The sequence below is a fragment of the Miscanthus floridulus genome, chromosome 1 (assembly GCF_019320115.1).
Source record: "Miscanthus floridulus cultivar M001 chromosome 1, ASM1932011v1, whole genome shotgun sequence".
NCBI classification, from domain to species: domain Eukaryota; kingdom Viridiplantae; phylum Streptophyta; class Magnoliopsida; order Poales; family Poaceae; genus Miscanthus; species Miscanthus floridulus.
Window position 1 is genome coordinate 13,001,207 of NC_089580.1, and position 17,481 is coordinate 13,018,687.

General features: G+C 39.2%; 1 protein-coding gene across 1 annotated transcript; it reads left to right on the plus strand.

The window, feature by feature from the left end:
- Positions 1-448: 448 nt before the first annotated feature.
- On the plus strand, positions 449-15,710 carry LOC136452178 (histone deacetylase 10, chloroplastic-like). Its single transcript, XM_066452820.1, has 5 exons — positions 449-885; positions 14,395-14,469; positions 14,830-14,879; positions 15,003-15,099; positions 15,600-15,710. The coding sequence occupies exons 1-5, from the start codon at positions 883-885 to the stop codon at positions 15,708-15,710; spliced, it is 336 nt and encodes a 111-aa protein (XP_066308917.1). The 5' UTR covers positions 449-882.
- The last annotated feature ends 1,771 nt before the right edge of the window (positions 15,711-17,481 follow it).

A 17,481-nucleotide genomic window follows, 5' to 3' on the forward strand; every position in this document is an offset into this window, starting at 1 on the left:
TTTATTATGTTGACTCAAATTAAATTTTGCAGGAGAGGATCTTTTGGCGATTGCAGCTGACCAACCATTTGTGGTCAGAGCATTCTCAAGTTCCATTGTCTAATAGTTTACATGTTTATTATAAGGAAATTGTTATTATGCCGTCAGTTTACTCATGCTTTCTCCCTTTTAAGCAGTTCGAGATTGTATTGTTCAAGGTCTTGATCCTAGATTTGAAATTTCTACAAAGATTGCTAAGCCATGAGTACTTTATGCCTTACTAGCATCTCAATACTTATTAGCCCTCTAATTATTTTGACACTGATTTGGAAAAAGGGTTGGTTTTTTACCCGTCATTTAATTGTTGGAGGTGTTTCTGCTGCCTCTCTGCTTGCAAATATATGCTTTTATGCTCAAATGTTATTTTTGAATGTTCTATTGCTAAGTTGATTTTTTACTATTAGGACGGGAACATTAACTGGACCTGATTAATACAATTATGTTGTTAGCAAGCACAGTTGGCATCACTTCCAACAAGCATTCTATAGGACAAAGGAAGTTGTTAGTTTCATGTGATACAACTGATGCTAAAAATTTGGCACCTCAGGTGGCCCCCTAGCATCCCCTGATCTGCAGGTAGAGTTCTTAGCTAAATTTGGACTGAATAAGTAATGTGAGCACTCCTTTCCCCCTCTATCCTATGACATTGTGCTGCAATTTGTGCTGGTGCTAACAGAAATCGAAGAATTTGCGTCTTTAGGTTACTGCAGTTGAGGCGGCTAGAGTGGCGGCGCGATGGGCATCTCGACGAAGTGGCTCAGGTCATTAGTTGGATTGAGGAAGGAGGAGCGGCAGCAGTGGCATCGTAAGGAGGATGCAGATGTTGGAGTTGGACCTGAATGAATGGTACGCGTAGGGTTTCTTCCCATCATTATGAAGTTCTTGCATATCTTATTCTTAAATTCGTGGTTGGTGCATTCATTTTGCTTATTGCCAAGACCTATGTGGATTATGCAAGAATCATTTTTCTTATGTGTGGCAGAATCTCCTAAATTATAGGACCCACATGCACTTGTCATTGTCCAACGACCTTTGACAACTATGCATATGTTCCTAGGAACTTAAGAAGTCTGTCGGGTGTCCTCGGGGAACCCCAAATCATCCACGATTTCCGAGCAAGATCACATTACAGAGTCATTGCAGTATTACAACATTTATTCGAATATATACATCAGAGTAAAATAGCGGAAGACTTACAATAACTTAATTTACAAACCAGTTGTTTCAAACCTTACAAACTAAGTTCGATAATTATTACAAACCATAGTAGTAGTGGAGTGGCATAATTAACATAAACATAACACACAAAATAAGCATCCTGCCCAAGGATCACACAGTCACTTATCGTCATCAACAGGAACAATAGTCATGCAGCAAGGTCCAAAACAGACCTGCTCATGAGGCTCACCTGCAACTAGGGTCAACGAACCCTAAGTATAAAAGTACTCAACAAGACTTAACCAAAATAAAAACTGAGAAGACTCAGGAATGTAGGCTTAGGGATTCAAGGTATGGCTTTAGCAATAATCAAAGTTCTTTTGCGTAAAAGCTCTTTACAAAATTTTAGTATTTCAACATTTAAACTTCATAAGAACAATATATGAATCTGCCATGATCCGTAATGAGATCATGAACTTCATATCAAACTCTTTCTCAAATCTAGCTCAAGTTCCAGTTATTAACTACGATGATGAACAGTGAGTTGAGTCTCCATAACCGAGGAGCAACGACGATTCAAACCGATTGTAAACCCAGCTAGGGATTCCAGACCACACGACATATGTAGGTCCCCGACCTACATATACCAACCTACTCTTAGGTCCCCTAAAACAAGAAAGGGTCTGCGTCACCCGAGAACACAATACTCCACCAATCCAGCCCATTGCCACATGGGTACACGCTATTCTCGCCATCTCTCCACTCCCAGTGCATGAGTAGCCAGTCTCGTAATAGGATCGCCAAGTTAAGGCTTACCGAAGTATGTGGTTAGTACTACAAAGTCTCACCTCATGCAATTCAACAACGGATAGACCATAATCGACACAGGCGGAAAGAAGCCGCTCACAAGACCTCCATGTCTTGTGGCTCTCACACACCGAGTCTGCCCGGTCTAGATTTATTACTTCCCATGCTCATATCTCATGATAACATAAGTAACCAGAGATCCATTTAAAACTCTCAGGTGCTAGGTAATCACCCGACTAAGCATGACTAAGCATAACTAGACATTTACGAATAAAACAGGTAATCAAGGTAGATATGGAAAAACAAGGTTGGTGATGCACCAATTAGGTTTCCACTTGACTCCTAATCACTTAATGCAGTATAGAAAAGCAAAAACGATAAAATTTGTAAAACACAAGGTAGGGTTAAATGCATCCGGGGCTTGCCTTCATTGACGGAAAAGTTAGGTTCCTGCGATGTTCCACAATTATCCGATCCGACCTCAATAGACGGATTAACCTCCTCCGCAACTTTATTAACTACCATGTGTTCACCTTCGTTCACTACACGTAGTAACAATGCTATGTTTAACATGATGCGGCATACGAAACATGATGCTTGATGATGGATACAAAATTAACAATTCGAATACAACTTTCCTTCGCGATACAGTTGCAAGTCAAACGAACTAAATCTTTTTTGTAACACATACATCAATTGCCAAGGATCATTACCAACTAATTACCCAAGGTCACCACTCAATCCAAAATTTCAAACAAAACCTAAATCATTAAAGGTTACCATTTGCTTTTATGAATTAATTATTAAATTTCAAAATTATGAAATAAATCAACTTGTTCCAATTGAGCTCAAAATTTTTGTAAAGGTACAACACATGATAAGTAAGTGGCAAAACAAATTTCATAATTTTTGGATAATTAATTAAGCCTAGAAAAATCATGAATACCCATTTATTAATTAATTGAGTAATTTTCATCACATTCAAAAAGTACTAAAAATAACCTTTCATATTTTTCTTAAATAATATACATCACAGAGAGGTCACACAAAAATTTTCATAATTTTTGGAACTCTAAATAATTCTACACAAAAATAACAAAAACTATCACTATTCATTCAAATCTGAAAAACAGAAAATTCATTTTGAACGCTGAGTCACTGACAAGGTGACCCCACATGTCATCTTCAACCTCTCGCGCTGACCACGGCGACGACGACGCTGACCGGCGATTTCTCGCCGACGACGAGGTCACCAGAGATGACCAAGGCACTAGCATGATCACTACATCACGGCGCATCGATTTGTGGCACTAGCGAGATCAATTACGAACTGGACCAAGCAATACGCCGGCCATGGCGGCCATGACTGCACGATAGCGCTATGTCGGTGACAGGAGCTCGGTAACGATTAAATAAACGGCACAGGAAGGTCCAGTAGCTCACCCTGAATGCGTTGGAGCAAAGAGCAAGGTCGGAGGAGCAACAGCAAGGTGGTTCGACAATCTGAGCAAACACGGCAGAGCAAAACGTCATCGGTGGCGGTGTTTCGATGACTGTGATGCACAAAACGGTCACACAACAAGGGATTAAGCACCATGGCATCGAGACAAAGCTGAAACAAGGCTCCACAAGGTCAGAGACTCACCACAGAGCTCTGGCCACGGTGAAGCAGGATCACCGGTGACGCTGTCGGCCGCGAGGAAGAAATGTGCGCACAGCAGGTTCTCGGCGGAATCAGGCAACCAAAGCTGGCTAGATGGATGTGCAAGAAGGAGACGGAGCTGGAACTGGCTTGGCTGCAATGGTGGAGGCACTACAGCGATGGTGGAAGCTCGCCGGAGTTGAACAATGGCGACGGGAAAAGCAGAGCAAGGGAAAACGGAAACGAACGGCGACGACGGTGGCTGGCTTTATAGAGCAGCCAAGGGAGCAAGGAGACGACACGCAGTGGCCCTACTTGTGCCAGCGCAAATCCAAGGGCGGCCACAGGTGTGACTGGAAGCCAGGAGAAGGACGCCGGCGATGGGGCGATGGTCGTGGCACTGTTCCACATAATTATAGAATTGCCATCTGTTTTAAAATCCAAATTACTCCTAAATTTGTATAACAACTCAAAAATCTCCAAATATAAAAGTTGTTCAAAATTCAAAGTTCTACAACTTTGCTTTTATAACCAACCCTTAATTCGGTCTACATTTTGAATGAAATTTTGAATTCAAATAGGAGACATTTAACGAATTTCGCCTTTTCAAATTACTTCAAATTTTTCATAACAACTTTGAAAACTCCAAAAACAAACTTTGTATAACTTGACAAGCTCTACACTTTTGCTTTTAGGCTCAACCCCAAAATATGCTTAGATTTTAAAATGAGTTTTTAGGGTAGGATTTAAATACTGAGAATCAGGGTTTTCTTGAAAATTCAAATCCAAACCAAATTTTAAACTTGATTCAAACAATACAATTCAACACATACCACATAAAGGTAAACTTGTTTTAGTGTATGCATATCAAAATTTTCACTAAATGCCAAATGCTTTGCAATGCATATGATGACATGACAGGTTTTAGTATTTAAACACCCGAGGTGTTACAATCCTTCCCCCTAAAAGAAATCTCATCCTGAGATTCAAAGCCATAGGGTAAGTAATGGAAAAGGAAATGTGTCGCGAGAACACATACAAAATCTATCCATAAAACAGCTAAGGTCTCATTACAAAACACAACTTGCAGCCACTGAGCTCAACTAACATGACTCTATATTGACGCAAGAAACTCTAGAAATTTTTCTAATAAGTAATCTTCGGATTCCCAAGTAGCTTCTTCTTTGGAATGTTGATTCCATTGTATCTTGTAGAACTTGATTGTCCTCCTTTGAGTAACACGATCTTTTTGATCCAGAACTTGGATAGGATATTCGAAATAGGTCAAATCAGGTTTAAGTTCCACTCCTTCAACCTCAACATTCTGCTCAGGCACTCGGAGACACTTCTTTAATTGAGAAACATGGAATACATCATGCACAGCTGAAAGATGTTCGGGTAGCTTCAAGCGATATGCCACTTTTCCATACCTCTCTAAAATTTGAAATGGTCCAATATATCGAGGTGCCAACTTGCCTTTAACACCAAAACAGGTAACTCCCTTCATTGGTGATACCTTCAGATATACAAAATCTCCCTTGTTAAATACCAATGGCCTACGTCGATTATCTGCATAACTCTTTTATCAGGACTGAGCTATCTTCAAATTACTTTATATTTGCCTAACCTTGTCTTCTGTTTCTTTCACAAGGTCAACTCCAAAGAATCTTCTTTCCCCGGGCTCAGACCAACTCAGTAATGTTCAGCATCTACAACCATAGAGTGCTTCAAATGGAGCCATTCTAATGCTCTCCTGATAACTATTATTGTATGAAAACTCAGCCAAAGGCAAACATTCATCCCACTTCTTAGAATAGTTAAGAACACAACATCTTAACATATCTTCAAGTACTTGATTGACCGTTTCAGTCTGACCATCAGTCTGGGGATGATAAGTTGTACTATACAGGAGGTTGGTACCTAACGAAGTATGCAAGTGTTTCCAAAAGCTGAAGACAAACTGTGTACCCTGATCTGACACTATGGTCTTTGGTACTCCATGTAGACTCATGATTCTTGCTAGATACATCTTGGCATACTGGATAGTAGGATATATACTCTTGACTGGAAGAAAATGTGCTAACTTAGTTAGTCGATCTACAATGACCCATATTGAGTCAAAACCTTTTGATGTCTTGGGTAGACCAATAATAAAGTCCACACTAATATCCTCCCACTTCTAAGCTGGAATAGGTAATGGCTGTAACTCTCCAGCAGACCTCAAATGTATAGCTTTTACCTTTTGACAAGTATCACACTTGGCTATATACCGGGCAATTTCTATCTTCATTTTGGTCCACCAAAATCTTTGTTTCAAGTCATGGTACATCTTATTACTTCCTGGATGAATAGATAGCCTAGTAGCATGTGCCTCTTCAAGAATTGACTGTCGCAACTCAGGAACCTTGGGTACCACTAAGCGATTCTTGAACCATAACACACCTTCATCATCTACTTTGAAGCATTCTGCTTTCCCATTCTTAATTCTTTCTTTGATATGGGCTATACCCTTGTTTTCTTTCTAAGCAGCGATAATCTGATCTCGAATAGTGGCTTCAACAGTTATATTGGTTAAACTTCCTTGTTGAATTACCTCTATACTCAACTTTTCCATCTCTTGGCATAAAGTCAAACCCATTGTTCTTACTGTTAGACAATTGCAATGACTCTTTCGACTGAGGGCATCTACAACTACATTTGCTTTACCACGATGGTAATGTACTTCCAAGTCATAATCTTTAATCAATTCTAATCATCTTCTTTGTCGCATGTTCAAATCCAATTGAGTAAAGATATAATTTAAACTCTTGTGGTCTATATAAATATGGCACGTATTACCAAGCAAGTAATGTCGCTAAATCTTCAGAGCATGAACAACTGCTGCTAACTCTAAATCATGAGTGGGATAGTGCTCTTCATGTTGCTTAAGTTGTCTGGAAGCATAGGCAATGACTCGGCCTCCTTGCATCAATACACATCCAATACCAATACCAGAAGCATCACAATAAACATCAAATAACTTCTCGATATCAGGTTGGGCTAATACTGGTGCAGTGGTTAACAGTCTCTTTAAAGTCTAGAAAGCTTCTTCACATTTAGAGGACCAGACAAACTTGGCTTGGTTCTTCAATAACCCAGTGATGGACTTGGATACTCTAGAGAAATCTGGAATAAAACAATGGTAATACCCCACCATTCCTAGAAAACTCCAAACCTGATGAACACTGGTTGGCGGTTTCCAATCAAGCACATCCTTAACTTTGCTTGGATCAATAGCAACTCCTTCAGCTGATAAGACATGTCCAAGAAACTATACTTCCTTAAGCCAGAAGTCACACTTACTGAATTTGGCATATAATTGATGTTCTCTTAAGTGGGTCAGGACAATTCTGAGATGTTCCGCGTGTTCCTTCTTGTTCTTAGAATAAACTAGGATATCGTTAATAAACACCACCACAAACTTGTCTAGCTCAGGCATGAATACTGAATTCATCAGATACATGAAATGAGTTGGGGCATTTGTTAAACCAAAAGACATTACCAAGTATTTATATAATCCATATCTCATGGTAAATGCCATTTTGGGAATATCTTCAGGCTTAATCTTGATTTGGTGATAGCCTTACCTTAAATCAATCTTGGAGAAAACTTTGGCTCCGGCCAGTTGGTCAAAAAGTAAGTCTATCCGAGGTAAGGGATACTTATTCTTAATGGTCACTTCATTCAATGGACGATAGTCAACACATAACCTCAGGGTCTCATCTTTCTTTTTTACAAAAATTGCAGGGCATCCCCAAGGTGATAAACTAGGTTGAATAAATCCTTTCTCAGTCAACTCTTGCAACTAAGTCTTCAACTTGGCTAATTCCTTGGGAGGCATCCTATAAGCTCTCCGAGAGATCAGAGCAGCTCCAGGCTTTAACTCTATGTTAAATTGAACATCCCTATCTAGTGGTAGACCGGGTAAATCCTCAGGAAAAACATCACAGAATTCACAAACTACCGGGATATCCCTAATCTGCTTGACAAAAGTTGCACAAACTCTTTCCACTGATCTCCTTAAGGTTGGAAGTTGAATAAGAAGCTACGAATTACTATCAGGCAAACTCACCCTTAATGTCCTATGCAAAGCATCTATAATAGCCTTATGCTAATACATCTAATTCATTCCCAAGATCACATCTATATCTTGATCCTTGAGAATAATCATGGTAGTGGGAAAAATATGCCCACCCTGGTTTATGGGTACCTGGTATACCATTTCCTTAGTACACAGACGTCCCCTAGGCGACTGTATAAAGAAATTTTCCTTTGTTTCCCCAATTGGAATTGCATGCTTTATGACAAAGGTTCTATTGATGAATGAATGAGATGCACCAGAATCAAAAAGCATAACAGCAGGGTGATCGACAATAGGAAACATACCCATCATCACTGGCTCCCCTTCCGGAATTTCTCCAGCTTGAATATAGAACACCCATCCTGTCTTCCTCTCAACTTTGTCCTTCTGAGCATTCTAATTGTGGTTCTTGTTCTGTGCTTGACCCTGTTGTTGATTGATAGGGGCCTTCTAATAATTTTGATTAGCCTGCTTGGGATACAGACATTCCCTGGAGAAATGACCGGTCCTTCCACAATTGTAACATGGATAATTGTGACCCTGGGACGTTGGAGCATTGCCACCAGGAGCATTTGTCTGTTGAGAATTCAGGTAAGTTATAGCAGGATGAACATTTGACTGTTGTCCGGCTTGGAACTACAGTGGACGATAAGGATGATGATAATGGTTGATTGGATGATAGATTATCTTTTGCCTCTTTTAATTTCCACCAAAAGATCTAGACGGCACACTCTTCTTTTTCTTAATCTCCTTATGCTGCCGATACTTTTCCTCAGAAGCAATTGCGATATTCACTGCCTCATGATAAGTAACATTGGCACATGCAGTCATCATTGTCTGTAATTTGGTATTCAATCCTCTCATGAACCATTTCTTTTTCTTGGCATCTGTATTGACATGTTCAGATGCATACTGTGATAGGTGATTGAATCTACCCACATACTGCATAACCGTTAGATCCCCTTGCTTCAAAGCAAGGAACTCATCCAACTTCATGGCCATCACTCCTTCTAGAATATAATGAGCTCTGAAGGCAATACGGAACTCAGCCCAAGTTATTGGAATGCCAGCTGGTTGCATAGCCACTAGATTTGCCCACCAGGCACCTGCTGCACCTCTAAGTTGCTGAGCAGCAAACACAGGTTTCTGCATCTCTGTGCATGGAATAAGATCAAATTTCTACTCCATGGTCTGAAGCTAATCATCAGCCTCTAGTGGTTCATCTGCCTTAGTGAACACTGGTGGTCTTGTATCTATAAAATCAACATACGTAGCCTCCTGCCTATTATGATTGAGGCCACGGTTTCCTTGCACCATATTCTGATTACTCTGAGCTATCTCTCAAAGCAATCGAGCATTTTCTACAGTCACATGGACTAGTGCTGCTATAGCATCAGCTAAAGTTGGTGGAACTAGTGGTGGATCAGGAACACCACCCTCTTCATGCGAAGAACCAGGAATATCCGAAGCACGAGTACGAGGCATCTATTCATAACAAACCAAACTTTACTCACAAGCTTTTATTGAGATATTAAAAGAGCTTACTACAAACACATTACATTGGGTTTACTTATTTAAGCACAAGCCCGCACCTAAACAAGATTACTTAACTTAACTAGATCTCCTATTTTACAACTCTACTCTTCTCCTCGACCACATCAAACCTCATGATCGGAATCCATTCCGGAAACATTTCCGCCTTCATTATCACTTTCATCAACCATCACTAATTCATCTGGATCTTCTTCTTCCTCCTCTTCAAGTTCATCATCATCAGCAATGATGACACCAGGGTCCATTGCATCGGCTTGAGGTTCATGATTTGGATCCAGGAGGTTGCTCAGCCTATGGACTTCTTCATGCAAAGTAGTATTATGTTCTTCTAAATCTTCTACATAAAATTTTAGCTCATGTGCTCTAGCTCTAGCTACATCTTCCCTATGCCAAGCCTCATTTCTCCCATCCACCATACGAACTAACATACGCTCGCAGTTCTTATGAGCGGTGGTGCGACACTTCAATTGATCCTTTAACTTGCCCACCCGGATGGCATCCAAGGCCCTATCTCTAGTAGCCTGAGCTAACTCTATTGAAAGCCTCTATATCTCTGCCTGGGGATCAGGCCTAGAGTTGCTACTGCAAGCACCGTCATTTCTAGGGGCAAGCTAGTGACGAGGAACTCATTTAGGTCCAACGGACTTACAGGGCGTTACCTTGGTGTGAGCCATATTATAGGAAGCAAGATTAATCCAATTAAGACAATCTAATCGAAATCTAAAGAGTAACCAGGATGGATTACATAATTCAACCCAGACTCACTACCCAACCCAGACTCAGGGTGAAGGAAGTAACAAGTGAATTAATCATGATGCATAAATCGTTCTTACGAACAAAAACATCAAAGCTTATAAGGTACATAACCACAATTATTTTTATATAGGGCATAATAAGATTACTACTCCACCACACAAAGCCTTTTTAATCAATTAAGGAATGGTGAGAATGAAATAAGATAAGCCAGAAGCAATTTGGACCAAATTAACAAGTTATATTTATTTGTCCTAAATCATTTTGAAGGACCCACATGTACTTGTTACTGTCCAATGACCTTTGACAACTATGCATATGTTCCTAGTAACTTAAGAAGTCTGTCGGGTGTCCTCGGGGAACCCCGAATCATCCACGATTTCCGAGCATGATCACATTACAGAGTCATTGCAGTATTACAACATTTATTCGAATATATACATCAGAGTAAAATAGCGGAAGACTTACGATAACTTAATTTACAAACTAGTTGTTTCAAACCTTACAAAATAAGTTCGATAATTATTACAAACTATAGTAGTAGTGGAGTGGCATAATTAACATAAACATAACACACAAAATAAGCATCCTGCCCAAGGATCACACATTCACTTATTGTCATCGACAGGAACAACAGTCATCCAGCAAGGTCCAAAATAGACCTGCTCATGAGGCTCACCTGCAACTAGGGTCAACGAACCCTAAGTATAAAAGTAATCAACAAGACTTAACCGAATAAAAACTGAGAAGACTCAGGAATGCAGGCTCAGGGATTCAAGGTATGGCTTTAGCAATAATCAAAGTTCTTTTGGGTAAAAGCTATTTATAAAATTTTAGTATTTCAACATTTAAACTTCATAAGAACAATATATGAATCTGCCATGATCCGTAATGAGATCATGAACTTCATATCAAACTCTTTCTCAAATCCAGCTCAAGTTCCAGTTATTAACTACGATGATGAATAGTGAGTTGAGTCTCCATAACCGAGGAGCAACGACGATTCGAATCGATTATAAACCCAGCTGGGGATTCCAGACCACACGACATATGCAGGTCCCCGACCTACATATACCAACCTACCCTTAGGTCCCCTAAAACAAGAAAGGGTCCGCGCCACTCGAGAACACAGTACTCCACCAATCCAGCCCATTGCCACGTGGGTACACGCTATTCTCGCCATCTCTCCACTCCTAGTGTGTGAGTAGCCATTCTCATAATAGGATCGCCAAGTTAAGGCTTACCGGAGTATGTGGTTAGTACTACAAAGTCTCACCTCATGCAATTCAACAACGGACGGACCTTAATCGACATAGGCGGAAAGAAGCCGCTTATAAGACCTCCATGTCTTGTGGCTCTCACACACTGAGTCTGCCCGGTCTAGATTTATTACTTCCCATGCTCATATCTCATGATAACATAAGTAACTAAAAATCCATTTAAAACTCTCAGGTGACAGGTAATCACCCGACTAAGCATGACTAAGCATAACTAGACATTTACAAATAAAACAGGTAATCAAGGTAGATATGGAAAAACAAGGTTGGTGATGCACCAATTAGGTTTCCACTTGACTCCTAATCACTTAATGCAATATAGAAAAGCAAAAGCGGTAAAATTTGTAAAACACAAGGTAGGGTTAAATGCATCCGGGGCTTGCCTTCGTTGATGGAAAAGTTAGGTTCCTGCGACGTTCCACAATTATCCGATCCGACCTCAACAGATGGATTAACCTCCTCTGCAACTTGATTAACTATCACGTGTTCACCTTCGTTCACTACACGTAGTAATAATGCTATGTTTAACATGATGCGGGATACGAAACATGATGCTTGATGATGGATATAAAATTAACAATTCGAATGCAACTTTCCTTCGCGATATAGTTGCAAGTCAAATGAACTAAATCTTTTTCGTAACACATACATCAATTGCCAAGGATCATTACCAACTAATGACCCAAGGTCACCACTCAATCCAAAATTTCAAACAAAACCTAAATCATTAAAGGTTACTGTTTGCTTTTATGAATTAATTATTTAATTTCAAAATTATGAAATAAATCAACTTGTTCCAATTGAGCTCAAAATTTTTGTAAAGGTACATCACATGATAAGTAAGTGGCAAAACAAATTTCATAATTTTTGGATAATTAATTAAGCCTAGAAAAATCATGAAAACCCATTTATTAATTAATTGAGCAATTTTCATCACATTCAAAAAGTACTGAAAAAACAACATTTCATATTTTTCTTAAATAATATACATCACAGAGAGGTCACACAAAAATTTTTATAATTTTTGGAACTCTAAATAATTCTACACAAAAATAACAAAAACTATCACTATTCATTTAGATCTGAAAAACAGAAAATTCATTTTGAACGCTGAGTCGCTGACAAGGTGACCCCATAAGTCATCTTCAACCTCCCGCACAGACCACGGCGACGATGACGCTGATCGGCGATTTCTCACTGCCAACGAGGTCACCAGAGATGACCAAGGCACTAGCATGATCACTACATCACGGCGCATCGATTTGTGGCACTAGCGAGATCAATTACGAACTGGACCAAGCAATACGCCGGGCATGGCGGCCATGACTGCGCGTCAGCGCTACGCCGGTGATAGGAGCTCGGTAACGATTAAATAAACGGCACAAGAAGGTCCAGTAGCTCACCCCGAACGCGTTGGAGCAAAGAGCGAGGTCGGAGGAGCAACAACAAGGTGGTTCGACGATCTGAGCAAACACGGCGGAGCAAAACGTCGTCGGTGGCGGTGTTCCGGCGACTGTGATGCACAAAACGGTCATGCAACAAGGGATTAAGCACCACGGCATCGAGACGAAGCTGAAACAAGGCTCCACAAGGTCAGAGACTCACCACAGAGCTCTGGCCACGGTGAAGCGGTATCACCGGTGATGCTATCGGACGCGAGGAAGAAACGTGCGCACAGCGGGTTCCCGGTGGAATCAAGCGACCAAAGCTGGCTGGATGGATGCGCAAGGAGACAGAGCTGGAACTAGCTTGGCTACAACGGTGGAGGCACTACAGCGACGGTGGAAGCTCGTCGGAGTTGAACAATGGCGACGGGAAAAGCAGAGTAAGGGAAAACGGAAACGAACGGCGACGATGGTGGCTGGCTTTATAGAGCAGCCAAGGGAGCAAGGAGACGACACACAGTGGCCCTGTTTGTGCCAGCGCAAAGCCAAGGGCAGCCACAGGCACGACTGGAAGCCAGGAGAAGGACGCCGGCGGTGGGGCGGTGGTCGTGGCACTGTTCCACATAATTACAGAATTGCCATCTATTTTAAAATCCAAATTACTCCCAAATTTGTATAACAACTCAAAAATCTCCAAATATAAAAGTTGTTCAAAATTCAAAGTTCTACAACTTTGCTTTTATAACCAACCCTTAATTCGGTCTACATTTTGAAATGAAATTTTGAATTCAAATAGGGGACATTTAACGAATTTCGCATTTTCAAATTACTTCAAATTTTTCATAACAACTTTGAAAACTCCAAAAACAAACTTTGTATAACTTGACAAGCTCTACACTTTTGCTTTTAGGCTCAACCCCAAAATATGCTTAGATTTTGAAATGAGTTTTCAAGGTAGGATTTAAATACTAAAAATTAGGGTTTTCTTGAAAATTCAAATCCAAACCAAATTTTAAACTTGATTCAAACAATACAATTCAACACATACCACATAAAGATAAACTTGTTTTAGTGTATGCATATCAAAATTTTCACTAAATGCCAAATGCTTTGCAATGCATATGATGGCATGGCAGGTTTTAGTATTTAAACACCCGAGGTGTTACATTATGATCGTTCTGTCGGGAATTAGTAGGGTTTCTCTTTAGGGACTTAAGCTTTCCCTTATCAGGTTGATGAGCATAGTATTGTTCTTTTGTTGCTGGTTCAACATTTGGTAAGATGCCTGCAACATAATGGTCAGGGCTTTTTCTTTTTCTCCGTGCTGCGAGTGTTTGTTTTGGATATCACTATTGATCTATGCAAAAGGAACAAAAAAGGTTAGCATGTACTTTCTGGCCGAGTTCTAGACCATCTATGTAAATACTGAGTTGCTGAAAAAAGATTGAAAACTTAAATACTGAGTTTCTGAACAATATACAATAGTTCTAGACCATCTATGTAAATGGTTGGTGATAACTAACAACCATGCTTTACCTTTCTATGCAACAAATTTCTTGAAAAAATGATAGATAGAACTATATAAATCACGATGTAATAAGTTGTCTCATCTGCACTGTGCATTATATCATAATTTTTTTCACTTCTTTTGGTATTCAGGAAGCACATCCAGAATCTAACAAAAGAGTTCTTGCGATAGTTGATGCTCTTGAGAAATTGGAGCTTAGTCCCAAGGTATACCGGCAATACTACTTCGAATATTCACAACTATTTTTTGGAACTTGATCTAAAAAACACCTTTATTTTTTTATTTTACCTTTATTTGAAACCATGCTAAAATTGAATCATATAAAAAGAAATAGGATGTGCAATCAACTTGAGGACATTGTCTTATCTCACTATGTTTCAATAGTTCCTTCTGCCTTTAGTCAAACCTTCTGGGGCTTTGGCATGTTTCTTTCTTATACCGTGTACAATTGCATTTCACTAGAAAAGGACGAGTACTCATAAGTTAAATGTCATCTCATCTGTTTAGTTTTCAGCATCGTGGTTCATAGGTTTTTGAAATTTAAAATTTCAACCCTACTTCTCTAGATGATGTTGCACGTGTTCATTCAAGATCTTACATCACTGGACTCAAAAAGGTACCTATCACCACGTTGTCCTTATTTATTCTTACTTTTTTTATAAGAAGATGCTTTTATCTACTAGTGAAAACCTATTAGATAGGTTTGAAATAATGCTGCAATTTCCTTAATATGTGGCAGCATGTGGCTACAAGCTATGGGTAGAGCTTCATATGAATGTCTGATATTTATTGAAGGGACTGGACCTACGTACGCTACAGAGACTGTAATGCTTTATGTATGTGCCCTTTTCGTTTTTACATGCTTCTGATGTTAATTGTTCATGCCCTCTCTTATGTCGTGCCATTATTAATTTGGTTGGAACTTGGAAATAGATAGAGTATTACTCGACATGCTTACAACTAATAGCATTATATATGAGCTATTTCTTATTTGGCGGTTATCATGAGAAGTATGAACTGGTGATTCATTCAGGCGCCTTATGATTTTGATGTTACTGATAACTGCAAAAATTATGATCTATAAATTTAACATTGAAGAACACTTTAATGAAGTCTGAACTGGCACTAAGGCACCACCCAAATTCTTTTAAGAAAGCTATTAAAGTATATAAGACATTGTTGATTTCATCACTCAAATTTTCTGCGATATAATTTTAAGTTGCTATATACTCATTGATTGTTCCATAGTCTACTTCACCTATTGATGTGCATACTACTAGAATATGCAAAATTTTAGACATCATCATTTTAAGTCGTTCTATTATTTTCTGTATAGACTTTCCAAGAATCACTTCTATCAGCCGGTGCCGGAATCAAATTGGTTGATTCAGTGGTAACTAATCTTCTCTCTGTTGACTATAATGGTGGTTTCAGCATGTTTTCTTAATTGTCCTTAGGTCTGTTCATTTTGAATCATTTCCCCATATTCTAATTAAACTATAAAATTTTAAATTAGGATACGAGGTAAGACATGTACAACTAAAAAGAACAAAGTGTAGATATTTTTTGGTGCTATATTTGTTTTGGTTCGTCCGTCTGCCCACGTCTGCGATCCCACGACATCACGTTTGTTTTGGTTCGTCCGTCTATCCACGCTTGCGATCCCACGACATCTCCCGCATGCTGCGTCCTTTGGTGTAATTCTCCTTGATTGAATATTGCCTGTCATGTGATAGAGGAATCATGATAAAATAGGAAGTAAAAAATTATTGTGCTATCCATATACACATTATATGTTTGCATGCACCAGCATACATGACAACGAGCAAAAGGAAAGAGAATTAACACAGAAGAAAACAGAATTAAGACAAAAGGAACCTCTTTGCATTTCTGAGAACCTTGCCAATTCTGTCTACATTTAATTACTTTCTCTCTTTGTATTTGTAAAAGGGACAGCTTTTTTCTCATTTCATTTGGTTTCACGCTCACATGGTCCATCGCCCTCGCTTGCTGTTTCTTGTTGAAATTGCCCTGGGGTCTGTTTATTTTGAATCTTTTCCCCATATTCTAATTAAACTACAAAATTTTGAATTAGGATATGAGGTAAGACATGCAAATAGATATTTTAAAACTACTTGTAGAGTCCAAAGAACTTAATAAATAAATCATTCTGAAGGCGATGCAAATTCTCTCTAATCTTTCATTTGGTATAGTTAGTGTTATCATAGTACCCGTATGTATTCATGGAAAATAAATCGTAGATAAAATATGGACACTTTTTGGTGTGACATTCCAACATGGGTCCATCGTCCTGCAATATCCTTGAGGCAGATCACATAAATGATGAGAGTCCCTCTATGAGATTGCTCACAAGAGACTCAAATTTATATCTGATCATGGTAATGTTGAATTGCTTTGCATCAAAAGCATCGGCAATGATAAACGGGGACATAGGTTTTAGTATGCATAGTGGAGGAAAACTCAACCTTGGCCTTCTCAGCAGCTTTTCTGAGGCTTTGCAGTGCTAACTTGTCCTTACTCAGATAGTCAAGAGGTGCACCATAAAATTTTGCACCACTAAGAAAAGTGTCACCGTTGGTTGCCTTGACCTAAAAAATGTGTCGAAATTAAGAATTACAACACCTAATTCAACATCTTGGAACAGACACTCAAGTGGATACCTTATTCTACAATATATGTCTGTGTGGAATAGTCCCAAAGCCACACATATTTATACGGTAAGTATAACATACTTTGTTTTAAAATTTTATGAGAGATTTTTTAAGACATGCATTATTATCCATGTGACAGGCACTAATATTTACATATATACTCGAACCTGTGTGTACATGATTATATGGAGATGCAGCGGAACTTATTCATGGATTTATTGGCGCATGAAAGAAATGGATATCGGAGAATTCTTTAACCGATATAAAATATTATCTTAGCCATATCACGAAAAAATCTATACAGTAGAGTTTGCGAGCCTGCGACGCCGCGCTCTCCGTGACTGTGTTAATTTCACGAACTTTGCCTTTTGAATTAAATGTCACTTTAACGTCGGTATTTAATTTAACAGTATTATTATCTTATCGTGCGATCTATGTGTTTTTAGTACATAAGATTTAGTTGTCCCATAGCAACGCACGGACACGCTACCTATTATTAATAGATAAATAATAAATCCTAACGGAAATAAGCAGCAGCCCACAGAA